General features: G+C 43.0%; 1 protein-coding gene across 8 annotated transcripts in view; it reads left to right on the forward strand.

Moving 5' to 3' along the window:
- CACNA1G (calcium voltage-gated channel subunit alpha1 G) overlaps positions 1 to 20612 on the forward strand; it is a 468525-nt gene that overhangs the window by 327114 nt on the left and 120799 nt on the right. For all 8 annotated transcript variants that reach the window (XM_029600643.1, XM_029600645.1, XM_029600651.1 and 5 more), the window contains one exon: positions 131 to 577. In XM_029600643.1, coding sequence (XP_029456503.1) covers positions 131 to 577 — 447 coding nt within the window. The remainder of the gene's footprint in view (positions 1 to 130; positions 578 to 20612) is intronic.

A 20612-nucleotide genomic window follows, 5' to 3' on the forward strand; every position in this document is an offset into this window, starting at 1 on the left:
TATGTGTGCAGCAGCAATTTGTACTTTTAGCACTCATGATTGTCCCTTGCATTTCATTGTATTTATGCAACTCTAACAACTTGGATTTCCCTTCTTTACACATGCCATGTCAACACCCTCATCCTCTTAGTCCAGTGCCCGGAGCTCACCCCACAGCCCTTGGAGTGCAGCCAGCAACTGGAACAGTCGCAGGTCCAGCTGGAACAGCATGGGTCGGGCCCCCAGCCTGAAGCGCCGCAGTCAGAGGGGCGAGCACAAGTCCTTGTTGTCTGCTGATGGAAAGGAGAGCTCAGAGGACGGAGAAACTTCAGACGAGGAAAGGTCCAGTCAGGCTGGAAGCACAAACGGTTCTTTTCAACAACGAAAGGAATCACTAGAAACTAAAGGTTCATTTGACCTGCAAGATACTCTCCAGGTGCCTTACCTTTATCGATCTCCCAGCATGCACAGCAACAGGACCTCTCCATCAGAGCATCAGGACTGCAACGGCAAGACCTCCTCTGCAGTCATGTTCCACCAGCTCCATTTAGAGGACCCCAGGCAGGAGTATGAGTTCTTTGACGATGACGCTAACATGGTAAGCACATGCAGAGAGCAGGTGAGAATTTATGTGGTTTTGCAACAGTAGTAGAATGTTTTAAAAACATCATGAAAAGACATTATCTACCTCTAGAGAACAACTTGCCGTACAGTGTCTGATTCTGTGTTGCATTTTACACTTAAATACACAGATTCATTTTTTCCTTGTAGAAGAAAGAGCATTTATTTATTTATTTATTTATTTATTTATTTAAATACTTTTTATATACCGTTGTTCCGTAGTTTATCACAACGGTTTACAAAAAACCAAAATAAAAGAAATGTAAAAGTACAATACAAAATCGAATAAAAAATAAACTATCAAATTAAAACAGAGGATAAATACAGTGAATCAAATACAGACTAAAAACTATAAATAAAACATTTAGGACCTGGCTAAGTTTTGTCATACAATTCTTTTAATAGGGGCTTTAGATACATATTACTTCAAATGCAAAGAAAGCACCATGTCTATTATAATTTTCCTTATGCGGCATTAGCAATTCTAAATGTTCCCATATGAAGGTAGTCCCTTTGCCTTCACTGTTCTTCCCTCTCCAACCCAACCCCATTATGGAAGCAGTGGTAATGCTGGTCACATCATTCTTATATAGAAGCACTTGTTCAATTTTTGTTTTATTTTATTTACAAGGAGTCCAGCAGAGCTGGTACAGCATTTGTTATAGTTATTTATAAAGGGGTAGTGCTATTGAAGTGGATACAGGGTGTTGTTAATCCTCTTTCAAAACACAAATGCTGTATTCATTGCACCTTATATTTGGATGCACATTTATATTTGACCCTGTACCTAGTATATGGCATCTTTTCCTATATTACCTACAAATGTAGCCTCTACCTTTTTGATCTTTGCTTTCTGCTAGAGAAGCAAAAGTTATTGAGTAGGATGAGTTGTACTGGACACCTCTAGTGATGGCATTGCATCTGTGCTGTTCTCTACGCTAAGTCCTGATTCTCTAAGCTTTTTTCTATTATAAATACAAAATGCACGAACAATTTTAGTAAATCAGGCCCAAAATCCTCTGTTTTTTAACAGAGGGATGGAAACAAGATGTTTGGTTGAAATTGGCCAGTCCACCCTTCTACTGTGTAAGAGTTGTGATCTTTGTCTTGAGGTTAGATTGTTGATAAAGTTTTAGTATTCCGTTTGGTTAAAATATAGTGCTGGGACCTAGATTCTACACAGATTATGTCTAACTATGATAGTTGGAGCTTTGTTCTTGCAATGATATTGGAACCAGTTTCCCATCATTATGCTGCTATGTGTAAAAAAAATGTTTTAAAAAAAAATCTGATGGTGTCCATTGCTGATATGCTTATTTTCTGAGGTTTTGAAACTTTCAGCTAATGCCCCTCTCCTGACCTCTAAAGTTTACAGTCTCCCTTCATCACTGAAGAGAAGCAAGGAAAAAGGGGGCAGTCCATTAATTCAAGGCCTGACAGATAGCTTTATCTTTTCCAAAGACCTGGAAAAATCAAATGGAGAATTGGTTACTTGAGAGTTATCTTGGTTGTTAATTTTAGTCTGGAATCAACTAGGGAATGGATCCTAAAAATGTACTTGTGCTATATGATTGCTCTGTTTTTGAATATGCTAATTTGTGTTTTCCCAGATGTCTCACGAATGAAAACAAAATTAAACATTTTCTTGGTCTAAAACCCCAGAGTTCTACAACTTGGGACTTGATTCCATTTAAAAATTTCTTGGTATCTTGTGACCTACCAGGGTTCTTGATATGTTTTCTTTACTTCAGATCAGTTGAGATTATGGCACCCCTATATATCTCTTGCTATCTGAATGTTTCTCTGCAATCCAGAGCCCAGTTCTGTTTTTTTTCTGCTCTCTTAGTATGGTGGGTACTGTGACTTTCTCTTCTTAGTACTGGGGAGTTTAAGGAAGTGTGACTTAAAAGCAAAGATGGAAGAGGTTGTTCTATTGATAATTTTTTTCCTTTTTGTTTCTATGGGATAGGTTCATTCATCTTGGCCTCTGTCTTTGTGCTTTCTGTTCAAGGGATATTTATTTTTCTTGATCTGTTTATTTGAATATTTATTTAAAAAAATGGATTCCGCCTCCAAAATATATAGTTGCCCATTGTAAGTGATTACAGTATTTACAATTATCTTCTTGCTGATGTAAGACAATATTCATCAGTAGATCAGGGTAATCGCCTGCCACCCTTAACGTCTCTGAAAGCAGTGTCTACTGTGAACACAATTGTTGCTGTAAGTGGTATTTTAGAAAAGGATATTAAAGACATGTTATCATGATGGTGTTTAATCCTGCGACGGGCAGTGACTTCAAAGAATTCCCAGTTGCATATGTCATTATGAAAATTCCTCTCGGGAAGAATTTATTGTTGTCAAAATCTCAGGCCAAGTGCACAAGTCCCGGAATTAGCCCTCATTGTGAGCCCAGGGAACTGAGGGGAATATTGATATCCAGAAAAACCTATTTTGTATTTCAGCATTCCATATTTGGTTTTCTACAGAACATCAGCAAGTTAGCTGAATCTGCAAAACATATTATGAGCCACAGCCTGTGCTGAAATGCAGACCTTAGCTGTTAGCAATATCTCCCTTATTTGTATTTATTTTAGCAGTCATAAATCGTAGGTTGCCCCGGATAAAGCTACTGTGTTTTGAATTATACGCTCTGAATAGGCGCATGGTTTTAATTGGACATGATCGTATAGTTGACGCCATCATCAGTTTTCTTTTCTGATGATGTCATCGGTATCCGACAGCAGGGATGCAGTTGTGTTATTCTCGAACAGCAGCTTTAAAACTGCATACAGGGGTGGTAGCCAGAAAATATTCTGAGAAATCATGGAAACGTTTGATACAGTATACAGCAGATCAAGGCTTCCCAAGCCTGTCCTGGTGACCTCACAGCTAGTGGGGGTTTTCAGAATATCCACAGTGAATATGCATGAGATCATACGCAAATTGATCTCATGCATATAAATTGCAGATATCCTGAACACTTGACTGGGATCTCCAGGACAGGATTGGGAAGCCCTGTTACTGGGTGACACCAGCATGCAGAATAGCATATGACAACTGACGGTGAGAGCTAATCTCCCCATCATAAAAAATGTAGCATTTCCTACAGTAAGTTTCCTTTTGAATGCAGATGTTGTCAGTGCTAAATGCTGATTAATGAGATGCAAAATGTGATCTATGATCTGTCTATTTAATGAGACAAAGTCAGGTGCATAGGACAGATCCTGGGAGTATGTTCTCAGAATCTGCTGCTATTTCTGTTGTTGCTATATTTCAGCTGAAAACAATGCATATCTCTTCTTCATCTTCCTACATGCTGTACTATATTTAGACAATATTTGAGTGAACATTGCAAAATATTTGTATCTCATTTTGTCTATTTGGCAAAAAGCAGAGGGATATGCATCGGATTTTCAGCCTTTCCCTTTCAAGCCTGGCTGCATTGTATTTTGTTTTGGTTTCCAGTTTTGGATTTTATTATTTTAACCTTGATTTTTTTTATATTCCAGTTTATAATCACAAACCTTGTGGTTGTCTTTATGCATGTGTAAATGTTGCAGAGTTTTGCATATTTTAAGCTGAGATCCCAGTTGTATACCAGAGAATTTTATGAATCTCTGCCCACTAACTGGAAATTCTTAAGTTTTTTTTTAAGTTAGCCTACTTTTGTCTGGTTTTTATTTTCCTTATTAGGTCAGTGTAGCCTCACAGTATAGAGTGAACTTCAAAGGAATTGTATTTGTAAAAATAGTATATATCATAGCAGTTTTCAAAATCCCATCTATGTACATGAAACCCAGTATAAATTCTTTTGGAAATTACCTCCTTAGGATTTAGATCACTGACTTAAGTGGAGTTTAAATGTTATCTTTAGTTTTCTCTTTTCCTACTTGTTTTCCTTGGTTTTTCTCCTTTCTTTATTTCCTTACATCTTCCCTCCCATCCATAATCTCACTTTACCGTCTCTCTATATTTTTGTTTGCAGTGTTTTTACTGATTTTAACACTCTAAGCAAGGAAACACAAGAAAATAAGTAATAACATTTGAAAAATTTAAACACATCTGTTCCAAATTTCCTCAAACCCCTTCATCCCACCCCCTATGTCCATCCTTCTTTGTTCTCTATAAATTATATAGCCTCATGTCTTGTATAGCTTCAAGATAGAAAGTGCAGCATCAAGCTGCAGGCCTGACTCAGGGTTGGATTCAAGTTCTTATTGTTAGTCCAGGCAAGATTCCACTTTGTTCTTCACTTCTGAAGGAAGTGTTGTCACAAAAGGTGCCCATATTTGTTGAACCTGACCTCTTACTTTCTTTTCGCCTCCTTGCTGCTGTCTTCTCTAATAAATATACATCCATAACTGATGTTGACCATGAATACAGAGTCGGAACCTCCGATTCTAACCACTTGCATAGTATGAGACGTAAAACTACTAACCATCCTCTGATCAGCAGCAGTCTATGAGCCCATCTGAAGACACATCCATATATCCTAATAGGCAGAACACCACTGACCAAGCTGTTGTTGGTACCCTAATAGACACAAAATAAGCTTGCATCATTTGCCAAAATTGTTGTATAGGTCCACAGTCCCATAAACAGTGCACTAATGTTGCAGAGGGTTCAGATCATTTCAAACAGTTACAGTTACATTTACGTTTTATTGGATTTATGAATCAATAACGCACAAGTGGTCTAGGCAATTTACAACAGTAACAAGCATAAAATAAATTCACATACAAAGACAAAATAAAATATGGTAATATAACATGAACATAAAATACAATAAAAATGCACTTCAAACTGAAATGAAATTAAAACTACACAAACCTTATCAGGAAGGTTTTTAGAAGAACTCTAAAATCCTTTAAAGAATCGGACTGCCACAATTCAGTAGGGAGGGAGTTGAAATAGGGGGCCGCAACAGAAAAGGAGCATTCGCAGGTGAGATGGAGGCGTGATATTTTAGGTAAAGGAACTTCAAGAAAACGGCTTTGTGAAGATCGTAGGGAGCCTGCAAGTTGATAGAACTTGAGCAGGGAGTTTGCCCAAGGGCAAGAATCATCATGGATCAGTTTGTGTACAGTCATACCTAGTTTGTATTTGATACATTTGGTAAAAGAGAACCAGTGAAGATTAACAAGAGTGGGTGTAATATGATCCAATCGCTTAGTACCTGTTAAAAGTTGGGCAGCTGAATTTAGAAGTAGAAGAAGGGAGACCAGTGTACAGAGTATTGCAATAGTCAACGATGGGAAAGAAGACAAGCTTGAAGTACTGTGCGAAATTCATGTGGAAACAACAGTTTTTTTGAGACCAGTGAGTAAATGGAGACGGAAAAATCCTTGTCTTATCACTTGTAGAGTTTGTGGCTTGAAGGAGAGGGTACTGTCTAAAACAACACCTAAGCTTTTGACTTGATTGTTAATTGTGAACAGAATATAATTAATAGAGATGGTCGATTGAGAGATGGGGGAATATGGACTAGAAAATGATAGAAATTCCGTTTTTGACATGTTGAGTGTTAACTTGTTATGCTCTAACCAGGATTTAATTGAAGAAAAGCAAAGATTAATGTGCTTTTGTGTGTCAGCCCAAGATGAAAGAATTCGAATGAGGAATTGAATATCATCTGCTTATAATTTATACGCATCTGTCAGGTTTGATAATACTTTGCAAATTGGTGCTAAGTAAATGTTAACAGTCTACTTTGGCTGCAAAAGCTTTACTTGGCCAGAATATAGACCAATGCAGAATCCTAAAATGAACTTCCCACATGATGACACATATTTGGTTGCACCCTTGACCAGAAGATCACAATCAAAAATATCATCTTTCTACAAAGTGATCTGTAAATCATGAGATCAAATCCCCGCTAGAGCCTAGTACATACTATAACTGTGTGTAACAATCTTTGAAAAACACCATTTGTAATACTCTCCCAGGATAAGCAGGATGGTAGTCCTCACAGATGGGTGACATCATCAGACGGAGCCCGTCACGGAATACTTTTGGCAAAGTTTCTAGAAAGTTTCTAGAAACTTTGACTGGCAGACTGAGTATGCCCAGCATGCCACTAACCCCGTAACCACACGGGGTTCCCCCTTCAGTCTCTTTTTTTTTGTGGTGCTGTTGCCTCGCGGTTTGTGGAGCTCTGTTTAAAACATTTTCCTCATGGAAGAATTCAACATTTTTTCTTCAATTTTTCCCCACCTCGGGGTTCCCCATTGCGAATCGATTCTTCTGGCATTCGGTAGGTGTTTTTTCACGTTGTTGCGGTTGGTTGCCAACAGCCACCAACCGCATGCCACCTTTTTTCAATGGTGGCCAGTTTTAAGAAGTGCCCTGAGTGTCCGCGGACTATGTCCATCATGGACCCACATGACGTCTGTGTCCTATGTCTCGGGCCTCCCTCCTTGACCCAGACAATTCAGTGGTGAGGAGGCAGCCCCTTACAACCCGTGGGGAGATGCCTCTTCCGAACAATCCTTGGAGGCCTCCAAGGACCTTCTGTCGGAACCTTCTCCCCTGGACGAGAGACGGTGCTCACCTCCCGAGGACTTATTCTTCATGAGCTTTGTGCAGGCGATGGTGGAAACCATCCCTTTTCAGCTTTTAACTGAAGAGGATGCTTGCCACAAGATGTTGGAGGTCCTCCAATTCTTGGATGTCCCTAAGGAGGTGATGGCCATCCCTGTACATGAGGTCCTCCTAGACCTCCTCTACTGGCTCTGGGAACACCTGGGTTCTGTGGCTCCGGCCAACAGAAAGACGGATGCTACCTATCTAGTGCAACAGGCCCTGGGCTTCCAGAAGAGCCAGTTGCCTCACCAGTCAGTGATAGTGGAATCAGCCCAGAAAAAAGTCAAGAGAACCCGCCCTCACTCCTCCGCCCCTCCGGGGAAGGACCACAGAGCTTTAGATGCTCTAGGTCAGAGAGTTTTCCAAGGATTCATTCTTATCGCTCGGATAGCGGCATCCCAGTTGTACATGAATCAGTACAACTGGAACCTCTGGAAATAGGTCCAGGAGTTTGCCGAGGGCCTAACCCAACAGTTCCAGGAGGGCCTAGAATCCATCCTCCAAAAAGGATTGGAAGCCGGGAAACATGAAGTAAGGGCGGCCTATGACATCTTTGAGATGGCGTCAAGGGTCTCAGCAGCAGACATTAGTGCCACATGCTGGGCCTGGCTGAAAGCCTCCAACCTTTGTGCAGGTTCAAGACAAACTGGCCGACCTCCCCTGTACAGGAGAAAACCTGTTTGTGGACAAAATCCAGGATGCAGTGGCCCAACTCAAGGATCACCATGAGACCCTACGTCAGTTGTTTACTACCACCTCTGACCGGTGACCCACAGGGCACCACGTAGGGATTCCAGAAAGCAAATTTACAGGCAACAGAGATACTATCCTCCGGCCTCCCGTGCTCATCCAGCTTGGGCTGCCCAAAGAGGCCATCCTCGCCAACAACGAGCGCCTAGGGCTCAGCCAGCCCCTCAGCATAGCCCTACAGCTGGCTTTTGACTGGTAAAGAGAGAGCAGCAGCCTAACCCCTATGCCCGCACCATCCAACCCACTGGTGGGAGGCCGACTCTGCCTATTCGCAAACAACTGGTTCCCAATCACCACCGACCGATGGGTGTTGTCCATTGTAGCACAGAGTTACCACCTGAGCCTTCTCAATGTTCCCCCAGACTCCCCACCCTCTCCGGCGTGGAGCCTCATGGAACTCGCAACGACCCTCAAGCTAGAACCCTTGGCCCTGCTATGGTCCAGAGCCATAGAATCGGTTCCCTGGGCTCAGCGCGGCCAGGGGTTCTACTCACGGTATTTTCTCATCCCAAAGAAAACAGGTGGCCTCCTTCCCATCCTCGACTCTGGGCCTTAAACAAGTTCCTCCGAAGAGAGCGGTTCAAAATGGTAACCTTGGGTACCCTACTCCCGCTTCTGCATCAAGGGGACTGGCTCTGCTCTCTTGACCTACAGGAAGCCTACACGCACATTGCCATCTTTCCACCTCATTGGAAATATCTGTGCTTCGTAGTAGGCCAGCGGCACTTCCAGTACAGGGTTCTCCCCTTCGGGCTAGCCTCCGCACCCCGGGTCTTCACAAAGTGCCTGGAAGTGGTGGGAGAACTTTTGCACCAGAATGGGGTGCATGTGTTCCCATATCTGGACGATTGGCTCATCAAGAGTTCTTCGAGGGAAGGAGCCCTTCAGTCCCTGAACGTGACAATGAGACTCTTGCACTTGCTGGGGCTCCTCTTAAACTACCCAAAATCCCAGCTGACTCCATCCCAGCAACTCAGCTTCATTGGGGTGGATCTAGACACCATGGTAGCCAAGGTGTTCCTTTCCAGCGAATGCATAGCCACACTGGCTGGGCTAGCCAGGTCCATCCGTCGCAGGCAGACAGCCTCAGCCCGCCTGCTCCTGAAGTTGCTGGGTCACATGGCACATCGGTGCACATCACCCCAATGGCCTGGCCATGAGGGTCAGCAGTGGACTCTGAGGTCTCAGTGACACCAAGCCTCTCAAGAACTCTCCATACTGGTCCAGATAACCAAACCGCTCCAGCTCTCCCTCGCTTGGTGAGTGTAGGAATCCAACCTGAGCAAGGGACTTCCTTTTCAGCCCCCAACTGCTCAGGTGATCCTGATCACGGATGCCTCCAACCTAGGCTGGGGGGCCCATGTCAACAGCCTCCACACGCAAGGGGTGTGGTCAAAGCCCGAGGCGAGATGCCATATAACCTTCCTGGAACTCCAGGCGATGCGGTATGCATTCTACGCATTCCAGGACTGCCTGTCTAACAGGGTCGTCTTGATCCAGATGGACAACCAAGTGGCCATGTGGTACGTGAACAAACAGGGGGCACAGGCTCCTATCTCCTCTTCCAAGAGGCAGCACAGATTTGGGCCTGGGCCCTGTCACGTTCCATGCTCCTGTGTGCCATCTACCTGGTAGGGACTGAGAATGTGGTAGCAGACCACCTCAGTCGGACATTCCACCCCCAGGAGTGGTTCCTAAACTCCTATATGGTAGACTGGATCTTCCGCTGGCGGGGTCAGCCGGACTTGGATCTCTTTGCATCCTTGCACAACCACAAGGTGGATCGTTTGTGCTCACTGCACAAGGAAGGAAAGGGACCTGCCTTGGATGCTTTCGCCCACTCCTGGAGTGTGGATTTCCTGTATACATACCCTCTGATTCCGCTCATAGACAAGACTCTTGTGAAGCTACAACAGGATGGAGGCACCATGGACCTCATAGCTCTGCATTGGCCGTGACAGGTCTGGTTTCTGATCCTCAGCAACCTGTTGGTCCAGGAACCCATTCGCCTGAGCACCTCACCCAACCTCATCACACAGGATCAGGGCAGGCTACATCACCCGAACTTCCAGTCATTGGCTCTTACAGCCTGGATGTTGAAAGGCTAGTGCTGCAGTCCCATAATCTTCCAGACAATGTCTCGCAAGTCCTGGTGGCTTCGTTTAAGCCTTCCACGCAGAAGTCCTACCAAGCAAAGTGGAGGAGGTTCTCATCCTGGTGTGCGGAACAGGGTCTTGACCCTTTCACTTGCCCAACACCTAGACTTTTGGACTACCTCTGGTGCCTCTTGGAGTCTGGACTACAGACTACCTCAATCTGAGTGCATCTGAGTGCCATCAGTACCTACCACTGTGTAGTGGGTGACTCTCCGGTCTTGGTGCAGCCCTTAGTGGGGCACTTCATGAGAGAGGCTTACTACAACTGAAGCCTCCACTAAGTCCTCCTGTTGTGGCCTGGGACCTCAACATAGTGCTGGCGTGGCTCATGCAGCCTCCATTTGAGCCCCTGCGCTCCTGTGAGTTGAAGCACCTCACTTGGAAGGTCATCTTCCTAGAGGCAGTTACTTCTGCTCACAGAGTCACTGAGTTGCAGGCCCTAGTGACCTATCTACCTTACACAAGGTTCTTCCACGACAGAGTGGTGTTGCGCACTCACCCTAAGTTCCTGCCTAAGGTTGTGACTGACTTTCACCTGAATCAGTCCGTCGTGTTGCCCACCTTTATCCCAAGACCACACTGTCACCTAGGAGAGCGGGCTCTGCATACCTTGGACTGCAAGCTTTCTCTTGCCTTTTATCTGGAGTGCACCACCTTTTATCTGGAGTGCACCGGTCACCGCTCACAGGCTCACCACACACCGCTCACAGGCTCACCGCTCACAGGCAATCCAACCAACTCTTTGTCTCCTTTGACAAGAATAGACTTGGAGTTGCGGTGGGCAAACAGACCCTGTCTAATTGGTTGGTGGACTGCATCGCTTTCTGTTATGAACAAGTGGGCCTTCCGCTCAGAGGCTGAGTGAAAGCGCACTCAGTAAGGGCCATGGCAGTGTCAGTAGCACACTTCCGGGCAGTCCCTATCACAGAGATCTGTAAGGCTGCGACATGGAGTTCCCTCCACATCTTCACAGCCCATTACTGTCTGGACAAGGATGGTCGACAGGACAGCGTCTTTGGCCAGTATGTCCTCCTTAACCTGTTTCCAGTATGAGAACCCAACTCTCCCTACCTAGGGCCCAGTATGGGGTTCAGACTGCCCCCGTTGTTGCCAACAGCACCCCTGTTGTTGTGCCTGTTGCACTTTATTGGGTGCCTGTTGGCCCAGTGTGTTCTGGGGGCAGCCTGGAACTTGGTATTCACTCATCTGTGAGGACTACCATCCTGCTTGTCCTGGGAGAAAGCAGAGTTGCTTACCTGTAATAGGTGTTCTCCCGGGACAGCAGGATGGTAGTCCTCAGGAAACCCACCCACCACCCCGCGGAGTTGGGTTCATCTTCGGTTTGTTATTTTATTTTTTGCTCGTTCTTTTCTGCTTTGATACGAGACTGAAGGGGGACCCCGTGTGGCTACGGGTTTAGTGGCATGCTGGGCATGCTCAGTGTGCCAGTCAAAGTTTCTAGAAACTTTGACAAAAGTATTCCGTGATGGGCTCCATGATGTCACCCATCTGTGAGGACTAACATCCTGGTGTCTTGGGAGAACACCTGTTACAGGTAAGCAACTCTGCTTTCCCTTCCCCATCACTCAGCACTTTTCCAACATAGCCACGTATTTGCATAGATGTAAAAAAATCCAAATCAGTTGTATACAGTGTTCTAAAGAATGCATTTTACCAGATTGCGCATTAATAAAGGGAAATATACTTGATGCACCTTGTGAACAAAAAACTTGGAACCTTTTCTATATCAAACCAGGTTTGAAGTCTGGATTACACAACAGTAGCAAGCAATGGGACCTTTGCCAGCACAACCCCGAGTGTTTCCTGATCCAACGCCAGCACTTCCTCATAGCATTAGCTAATAAGGATTGAGGAATATAGGATGGTAGTCCCTCATTTTTAGCATGGATTAGGTAAGATAAACTAAAAGGCCTTATAAATTCCTTTTCCAACCATGCAATTGAATTTTTTTCCACTGCCCCTAACCATTCCTGCAGTGTTATCTTCAAGCATCCAGTATTATAAAAATGTAAATCTGAAAATCCCAAGCCACCTTCATCTCTGGGAGGTAATTAAAGTAGCGAATTTCAGCCTTGCTTTGCTCGATTTCCAAAAGAACTGCGCGCAAAGCTTTTGCAACAATCTCAGATCTTCTCTTGCTATTATGAAAGGAACCATCTGTATAAAGCTTTGGGAATTAATACCGTTTCAATTAGAGCCAAACAGTCAGACAGTGATAGTGGAAAATGCAACCCAGCTAGCTAGTTTTTGTTTAAATTCCTGAATAAGGGGATTGAAATTATACTCATACCAGTGTTGAGTATTCTTGTGAGCCCTGATACCCAGAAAGTTAATAGTATCACCTGCCCATATCAATGGAAAATTAGACCAGGTATCTTATATAAAGTACTTGCAAGGTTCATAGCCTCAAACTTAATTAGGTTTAGTTTCAAAACTGAAAAACATGAAAATACAAGCTAAAACTTTCGGGAGAGAGACCCAGGCATTAGACAACAACATCAGCATATCGTCTGCGAACAACATACTTTTTAACTCCTTCTAGTTTTATTTTCTTTAATTTTGTGAATTAAGGGCTCTAGTGAGTTAATGAACAATAGTGGGGACAAGGGGCATCCCTGCCTGATTCCCCTTCACAAATTGAAAATGGGAGATGTAGAGCCATTAACGCAGATAAAAGCCTTGGGATTGCTGTATAATAGTCTAATTGCAGCCATACTGGGGCCTGTAAACCCAAACTTCCCCATTATGTAAAGAGGTAATACCACTTCACTCTGTCAAAGGCTTTTTTTGCATCAAAGATAACTAGTAGGGGGTTAATTAAATGAAACTTGCCACACCACTCAAGTGCCAGCAACAGGCGCCTGATGTTAGCACTCAGTTTCCTATCTATCACGAAACCGGTTTACTCTGGTAAGATCAGCAGGGGGGGGAGGGGGGGGGCAGAAAATACTTAATACCACTGGTGATAGTTTTGGTGTATATTTTTGTGGACAAATTTAGTAATGAGATTAGCCTGTATGACCCATGATCAGTCGGATCCGTACCTGGTTTAGGGAGAAACTACAACAGCTGCTTCGGACTTTGAGGAGGGCATAATTTCCTTCTCCATCATATGATTAAATAATGCTGCAAGAGAAGCTGCCAAGGGTACCTGAAGATGTTTATAGAACAAAGAATTTGACCCATCTGGACCTAGAGATTTATGCAATTTCAAGCCTTTAATAACTTGACCTGTTTCAAAGTCTGGGAAGCAGCTATTCAGAACTTCCTACTGTGTAATCACAACTTGAGGCAAATGTAAGTTCTGAAGGAACTGCTGTTGATTCTCTTAAGTTTGGAGTCTCCGACTAGTATAAACTCTGGTAATAATCCCAGAAGACCTCCCCAGTTTGCACTGTTGTAGTTGCAAAAGACCCATCTTTTTTCTTATTACTACTTATGAATTTGGATGGAGCATGAGCTTTGGTTAACCTGGGCAGCATACTCCCTGGTTTGTTCCCATGCAAAAACAGCTTATGTTGAAACATAAAAATAGCTGCCCAAATTTTCAAAGGCCCATGCGCGTAAAATATAGGGTTTAAAAGCAGGCCTGGCCACACGCGTAAACCCCGCTACATGCACAAGTACCAGGCCTCTCCAGGGGGGGCGGGCCAGGGGGTGGGGAGGGGCGGGGTGAGCTGGGACAGCACCATTGTATGCTGTCCCAGGGAAGCGCGCGCTGGCAGCTGGCTGGCGCGCGTAACTAGCTTCTGCTCCAGAGAAGCAGTAAGTAGAAAAATTAAAAAAAATTGGGGTAGCTAGATAGGTATTAGGTGTCGGGGTGGAGAGGGGAAGGGGAAGAAAGGTTAGGCAAGGGTAAGGGAGATTCAGGAGAGACCTGGGGGAGGCCTGATTGCATCGCCGCACATATTTAGGGAAAACTCGCCCCCACCCCCGTGTGTGCACGGCCATCAGATTTTATAACATGTGTGCGCCGGTGCGCGCATGTTATAAAATCAGCGCGTCCATGTGCCCTTGCTGGGAACCACATGCACGTAGACGCGCGCGCTCCTTGTAAAATCGACCCCAGCATCTTAAGCTTTCTGATGAAGCAAGTCATTGAGCACTCGTGTCCCTTTGAACCTTTCTTTCCAGATAACTGAGTTCCCCCTATTCCACTGGGATTTATAGCATGCCAACTGTCTTTCAAGGTCAAGAATTTGCTTAATTCTGCGTCTTTCTTTAAAAGCCACATAACTGATAATATCCCCTCTAAGCACAGATTTAGCTACTTCCCAAAATAAACTTGGATTATCTTTGTGTTGGGAATTATGTTCCTTATAAAGCTTCCATTTCTCCTATAAATATTGCTGGAAATCAGGTTCTAAATTCAGCTACTCCAGCATTCTCCATTGAAACAGGCCAGGCATCATAAAACTTTGCCCCACTGTTAAAATAACGGGACAGTGATCTGATATAAGTAAGTTCCCTATCACTGTGCTTTCCACCTCATTAAACAGTGTTTCAGAAACTAACATGTAATCAGTTCTTTATTTGGTAGGGTGGGCCTTGGCATGATGGGTATAATCTCATTCTTCCAGATGAAGTACTCTCCAAATGTCCACTAAGTTCAGCGTATCACACAAAAACTGAATAGCTTTCCTTTTGCCCATTTTAGAAACATTTGTAGGAGAGCATCTGTCTAAAGCTGGATCCACTACACAGTTTAAATCCCCTCCTAATATCCTACTGCCTCCCCCCAAAGCAGATATGCCGTTAACTCGGCTGGTAAAAAAAAAAAGCTATGGTCATATTGGTTCAGTGCAAATGCCGAAACTAAGATGATTTCTTTTCCATAACAATTCTTCAGTCATCGTCTGTCCATGACTTGTCTAAGGAAACGACACTCTTTTATGTATCTGTATTGCAACCCCTATGGTTTTAGAGATACCTGACGAGAACACCCGATTAAACCCAACACTTCTGTAATTTATATATTCGCTGTTTGGAATGTGTGTTTTCTGGAAAAAAAAAAAATTCCTTTTAATCTGCGTACAAGCGCTAAATCTTTCTTTCTCTTTATTGGAGAGCCTAAGCCTGACACATTCCAGGTTATATATTTTATTTATTTATTTATTTTCTTTTCTATACCGACATTCATTAGTCCATCACATCGGTTTACAATAAAATATATGAAGCACAGTTATAAAAGAAGGTTAAAAATGTTACATCTAAAATATTAAAAAGCAGTTAGATAACATATACGATAAAAAATAGGCATAAAAGTAAAGATAAACATGAAATTCTAACAAAGAAGTTAATCATAAATAGATTAAAACTATAAAGTATATAAGAAAGACTCTGCTTTATGGCTCAAATATCGATGTACAAATCTGAGTGGTATGCCAAAGGACATTATAGGTAGGCTTGCTGGAACAACCGGGTTTTTAAGGTTTTTTTTTAAGTACAAGAGTTAGGCTCAAGTGTCAATTCTTGTGGTATGGCGTTCCATATGTGAGGGCCTGCTAGAGATAGCGCTCGATCTCTAACGGATGGGAGGTGTGCTAGTTTGGTGAAGGTATTGGTAAAGTCCCATTGCTGGCGGAGCGGGTGATTCTTTGTGGGGTCTGGAAATTAAAGGAGGCATTGAGCCATTCTACATTTTGATTATATAATGTTTTATGGATCAGTGTTAGACTTTTAAAGAGTATTCTGTGCGATATCGGGAGCCAGTGAAGATCTTTTAATATTGGAGTTATGTGGTCATTTTTTCGAGTGTTAGTAAGCACTCTGGCAGTAGCATTTTGTAACAGTTGAAGAGGTCTTATTGTAGACGCTGGGAGACCTAATAGAATAGTGGAACCCATCATGTGTTATGACGTTAGGATCCTTACCGTGCCAGCCCTCTTCATATAAGTATGTCCTACCGATTTCCCCAGGTAATAATAACTATCACCCCCTGTTCCTTTATATAAAAATAAAAATACAACAGTGTTGGCCACTAAAAGGAAATGTACAGCCTCTTTGCTATGCATTCTACTAAACTTTGTGGATGGAGCCCCCTCCCCTCCATAATAACACCCCTAACCACCCCACCCTGCCCACTCATCCACGCCCTCCTCTGCCATACTTCTTCACTACCTAGACTTTATGCCCAGGTTGTGCCATGCTCTCTACTAGAAAAGCCAAAGACACTCAGTTGCGACCGGGTGCCATCCCCACCCCCACAACAAAGCCTCTGCAGTTAAACAAAATCTTTCAATTGAGCAGACTGGAACATTACATCAACAGCAATCTGCTGCTATCATTAAAGAATAGTGTGAAAGTTTAAAAGTCAGATTTAACTTGCGATCATACACAAACAAAAATGCCTAAACAGATTCTGGCTTCCAGCGTACCAGTGTTGCGAAATGCCGGGTCCAAGGCAAAACATTTTTTGGGGTTTTGTTTTTTTTTCCCAAGTGCCCCGTCTCCATAGCACAAAGTCAGCAAACGCCCCTCCACCGTGAAATCTCCAACTCAAAAACGATTCCTCGTGCAATCACATTTTTGTATTCCTTTGGTTGGAAGAGTAATTGTATTCTGCCATCTTGGGAAAAACATCAGTGAAAGGGCAATAGAGAACCATAAGACGAAATGGAAATTAAAGACCCTAGAAACAGGTCAGAGCTCTCAATTGAACTCTTCAAGTGCATGCCAGCCTGTCCATAAATTTTCTGATGATTCAAACAATTGTGTTGTTCCGTTGCTCCATATACACCATTTAGCAGGAAACTGTAGCGTGAATCGCACTTGCTTAGCTACCAGTTGTGAACATATAGAATTAAATTCCTTTTTCTTATTGAGCAGCTCTTAAATGGCAGCAAAGGCTGTTTTCGAGACGCACACCAGATCGCTTATGTGTGCTCATAGTTTAAGAACTGTACGACCACCACATGCGGCCTTGTCTCGCCATTTCGCCTAACCTGTATGCAATGTCTTTTACCAGCGAATTTTGCAGGCTTGGCAGATTTAATACTTCCGGAAGCCAGATAACTAACGCTTCAGCTAATTTTCTCTCCTCGACCTCCTCAGCCATGCCGACAAAACGCAGATTATTTTGGCGCGATCTGTTTTCCAACTCCTCAATTTTCTCCTCCTGTGCCGTGACCACATTTTCAAGCTTGTCCATTTTCTTTGCTGTCTCCACAGCCTCATCCTCCACCAAAGACATGTGATTCTCTAGTAGTTCCACCCTAGGTCCAGATTCGGCAATAGAACTGTTCAGTTCTGCAGTTTGTACAGAAATTCCATCTAGCTTCCCGTTTATCGCTGCTATAACCACTGATGTTACAGCACTGACCGCTGCCTTGTCAAACGGGCCTTGCTGTGAGTTGCCTACCACCACAGCCATCTTGCTTTCGCAGATCTTCACTTTTTCTTTGTCTTTTTCCATTGGTTTTGCCAGCATACCCGACAGGGATTTTGACATACGTCGATCAATGTTCGTGTGCATCACAGAATCATGATCTAGAATCACAGATGCAGCAGATAGCTTCCTGATACAGGGGATGGCACCTGGAACCTGCAAGGAAACGTCCTCTCAGGTTCATAGCATCACATGACTCCCTCTCTCTATTTTTTATTTTCATTTCTTTTATGTTTTTCAAGTGGAATTCCTGTTCTCAAGTATATGTTTGCTTCTCTTCTATTTGTTGCCATTCACTGTTTCTCCCTCTTTTTATTTTTCATTTTTCTCACTTCATATCTTCCCTCCATCTGCTTTTTCAGTTATCTTTTCATGTATTGCTGTTTGCCTCTCACTGTCCATTTGTCTCCTCCTTTCTCCGTTCTTCTCTCGCTTCCTTGTCTTCCTCGTTCTTTTCACCTACTTTTCCTTCTTTGGTTTTCTGATCTTCACCAATTTCATCACCCTCAGAGGTTATGGACCTTTTAACTCCTTTCTGTGGTGCAGCTGGTTGTGTTTGACATCACTTACAATAGAAGATAAATTGGTAGCTGGGGATACATTTCAATTGCTTAAGTCTGATGGAAAATAATTGAGGAAAAGTGTACTTGGATTTCTTTTCACAGAATGTCTCAAACACCTGTCTGTGAATGTTTCTGACATAATTAGAGAGTTTCCTTCTTAACCATTGCCAGTCATTGTTTCCAGATAAAAGGAAGGGCATATGAAACACAGAGAGATGAGTGTATGTGTGTGTGTATTTATGCGCATCTATATCTGGAACAAAAACAATAGGGCCTAGGATGGATGGAGCCAACATCTCAAAGAGATTCCGCAGGACAGGCTGACTGAACCTACGGCCGCGTCAGGAGTCCCTGTCCAAACAATAGTGTGATGTGAATGTGTGGAGAGAACTCCACGTCACAGCTTTGCAGATCTCCTCCACGGAGACCAACCATAAATGGGCTTCCGATGCTGCCAGGGTTCTGATACTATGAGCTTTGAAATGAACTGAAATAAAAGGTTAATAAAAACAAAACAAAAAATATATATATATAAGGTGATACCTTTTTATTGGGTTAACTTAATACATTTCTTATCTAGCTTTCGAGCACTAATTTTCTTTTCTTCAGGTCAGAATTCAAATGAGCAAAAAAATAACATTACCAGAAAATATAAAGCAATGTGGCTGCCATAAATGAATCATAAAAGTTATTCCAGTGATAGGGTGAAGGAGGTGAATGGGAAGAGGTGAAGGGGCTTTGAAGGATGATCAGAAGGTACATATGTGATATGAAACCTAGGTCTCCGAGTCCATTTTTGCCAGTTCCAAAGTGTCTGATAATTTTGACTTCAAAATGCTTGCAATCCTGGATTGTTTTAAATTTTCCTTTGATTATCCTGATCATAAGATTATTGATGGGAAGCACTTTTTGGAACCAGGATACTGCAACAGTAATCATAAAATCAGATTCCACAGTCACGGAGCTGTCAGCTTGGTCTTCCCTGTGGTATCTGTTTTTATGCCTGTGCGAATTGACTCTTGCCTTTAATGTTTAGCCTGTCTCACTGAAGTGGCTTGCTTTTTCACCTTTTCTGCATTAAATGATGTACACTACATTAGAGGAAGAGCACGAATAGGATCCCCTTATGGTGAATTTTTTCCCACGTGGATGACTGGTGGTGGGGGTCCTGTGGTACGTGCTGGCAGAGTTTGCAGCATGGTATGTGTCATTTTCTTCTTTCTGAATTTCTGTTAGAAGCTTTTTTTTTGTTTGGTTTTGTTTTGGGTTTTTTTTAACCAATTTGTGCTTCAGAGTAAGTTGCCTGAAGGCCAATACTGGTGGAGTAGAGAATATTTCTTTCAATGCTTCATCTTTCAGGAGTAATGGCTGGAGGTCTTTTATGATTTTTCATAGTTTTTCCAGCTCTGTTTGCCGACTCTGTGGTTTTCCTTTTCTTTGTATTGCAGTAGATTTGTCCTGGCTGCATTAAGTGAACCTGCCATCTTCTTGGAGGTGATTTTGGGGATGCAACTCTTTCTGCGGAGTAGTCCATTTTGAATCTGATTGAAGGGTGGCGTGCATTAAATAAATTGTAAAACTTGTTTGTGAGCGCCTCTTCGGTTCTGCCACAGGAAGGTTGGCACATTGTGGTGCCATCATGATGCTCATGGCGGTGCTCGTGATTTGTAGGTGGATGTCATTATTAAAGCTGAAGTAGCTGAGTGTCAGGATGAATTTGATTAATTTTGTAATAATTTCCGCTGTATTTTCGTGTTCCGGGGTGGATATCTTTAGTAATTTGTCATATGCAGTTATGCTCTCTCTGTGGGGAATGTTGCTATATAATGATTCTACATCTATTATCACAGGAGAGTGTCAGGCAGCAGCTATTCAGTACTTTTTGACTTGTTCAGAAAGTCTGTGGTAGTCTTGTAGGAAGTTGTGTTGTATACCAAGGGCCTGAGCATCCCTTCTATAAGCCCAGATATTTCCTCTGTAACTGTGCCAGTGCTGAGTATGATTGGTGGATTTTGGGTAGCATGGAGAACGTGCCAAATGTTACAGGCAAGAGTCAATTTACCCAGACACAAAATCAAATACCACAGGGAAGACAGGCCAACAGTTCCATTGGGAAGCACTCTTCAGATCCAGGCAACTGCATCACTGATCTTAAGATCAGCATAATCAAAGGAAAATTTAAAACAGTTCAAGAATGCAAGACTTTTGACGTTAAAATGATCAGACACTTTGAAACTCACAAAAAAAAAGGTCTAGGTTTCATACCACATTATGTGCCAAAAAATTGTTTCATGTCACCTTATCATCCTTCAAACTCCCCTCACCCTTTCCCCTCCATCTCCCCTTCATCCTATCACTACAATGACTTTTATGATTCACTTATTTCAGCCACACTACTTTATATTTCCTGAAAATGTCATATTTTACTGATTTGAATGCTGCCCTGAAGAAGAGAGTATCGGCTCTTGAAAGCTAGTCAAGAAAATGTATTAAGATAGTCCAATAAAATGCTGATCACCACATATAAGAACATAAGATATCACTGTACCC

This window comes from Rhinatrema bivittatum, chromosome 4 (assembly GCF_901001135.1).
Source record: "Rhinatrema bivittatum chromosome 4, aRhiBiv1.1, whole genome shotgun sequence".
NCBI classification, from domain to species: Eukaryota; Metazoa; Chordata; class Amphibia; order Gymnophiona; family Rhinatrematidae; genus Rhinatrema; species Rhinatrema bivittatum.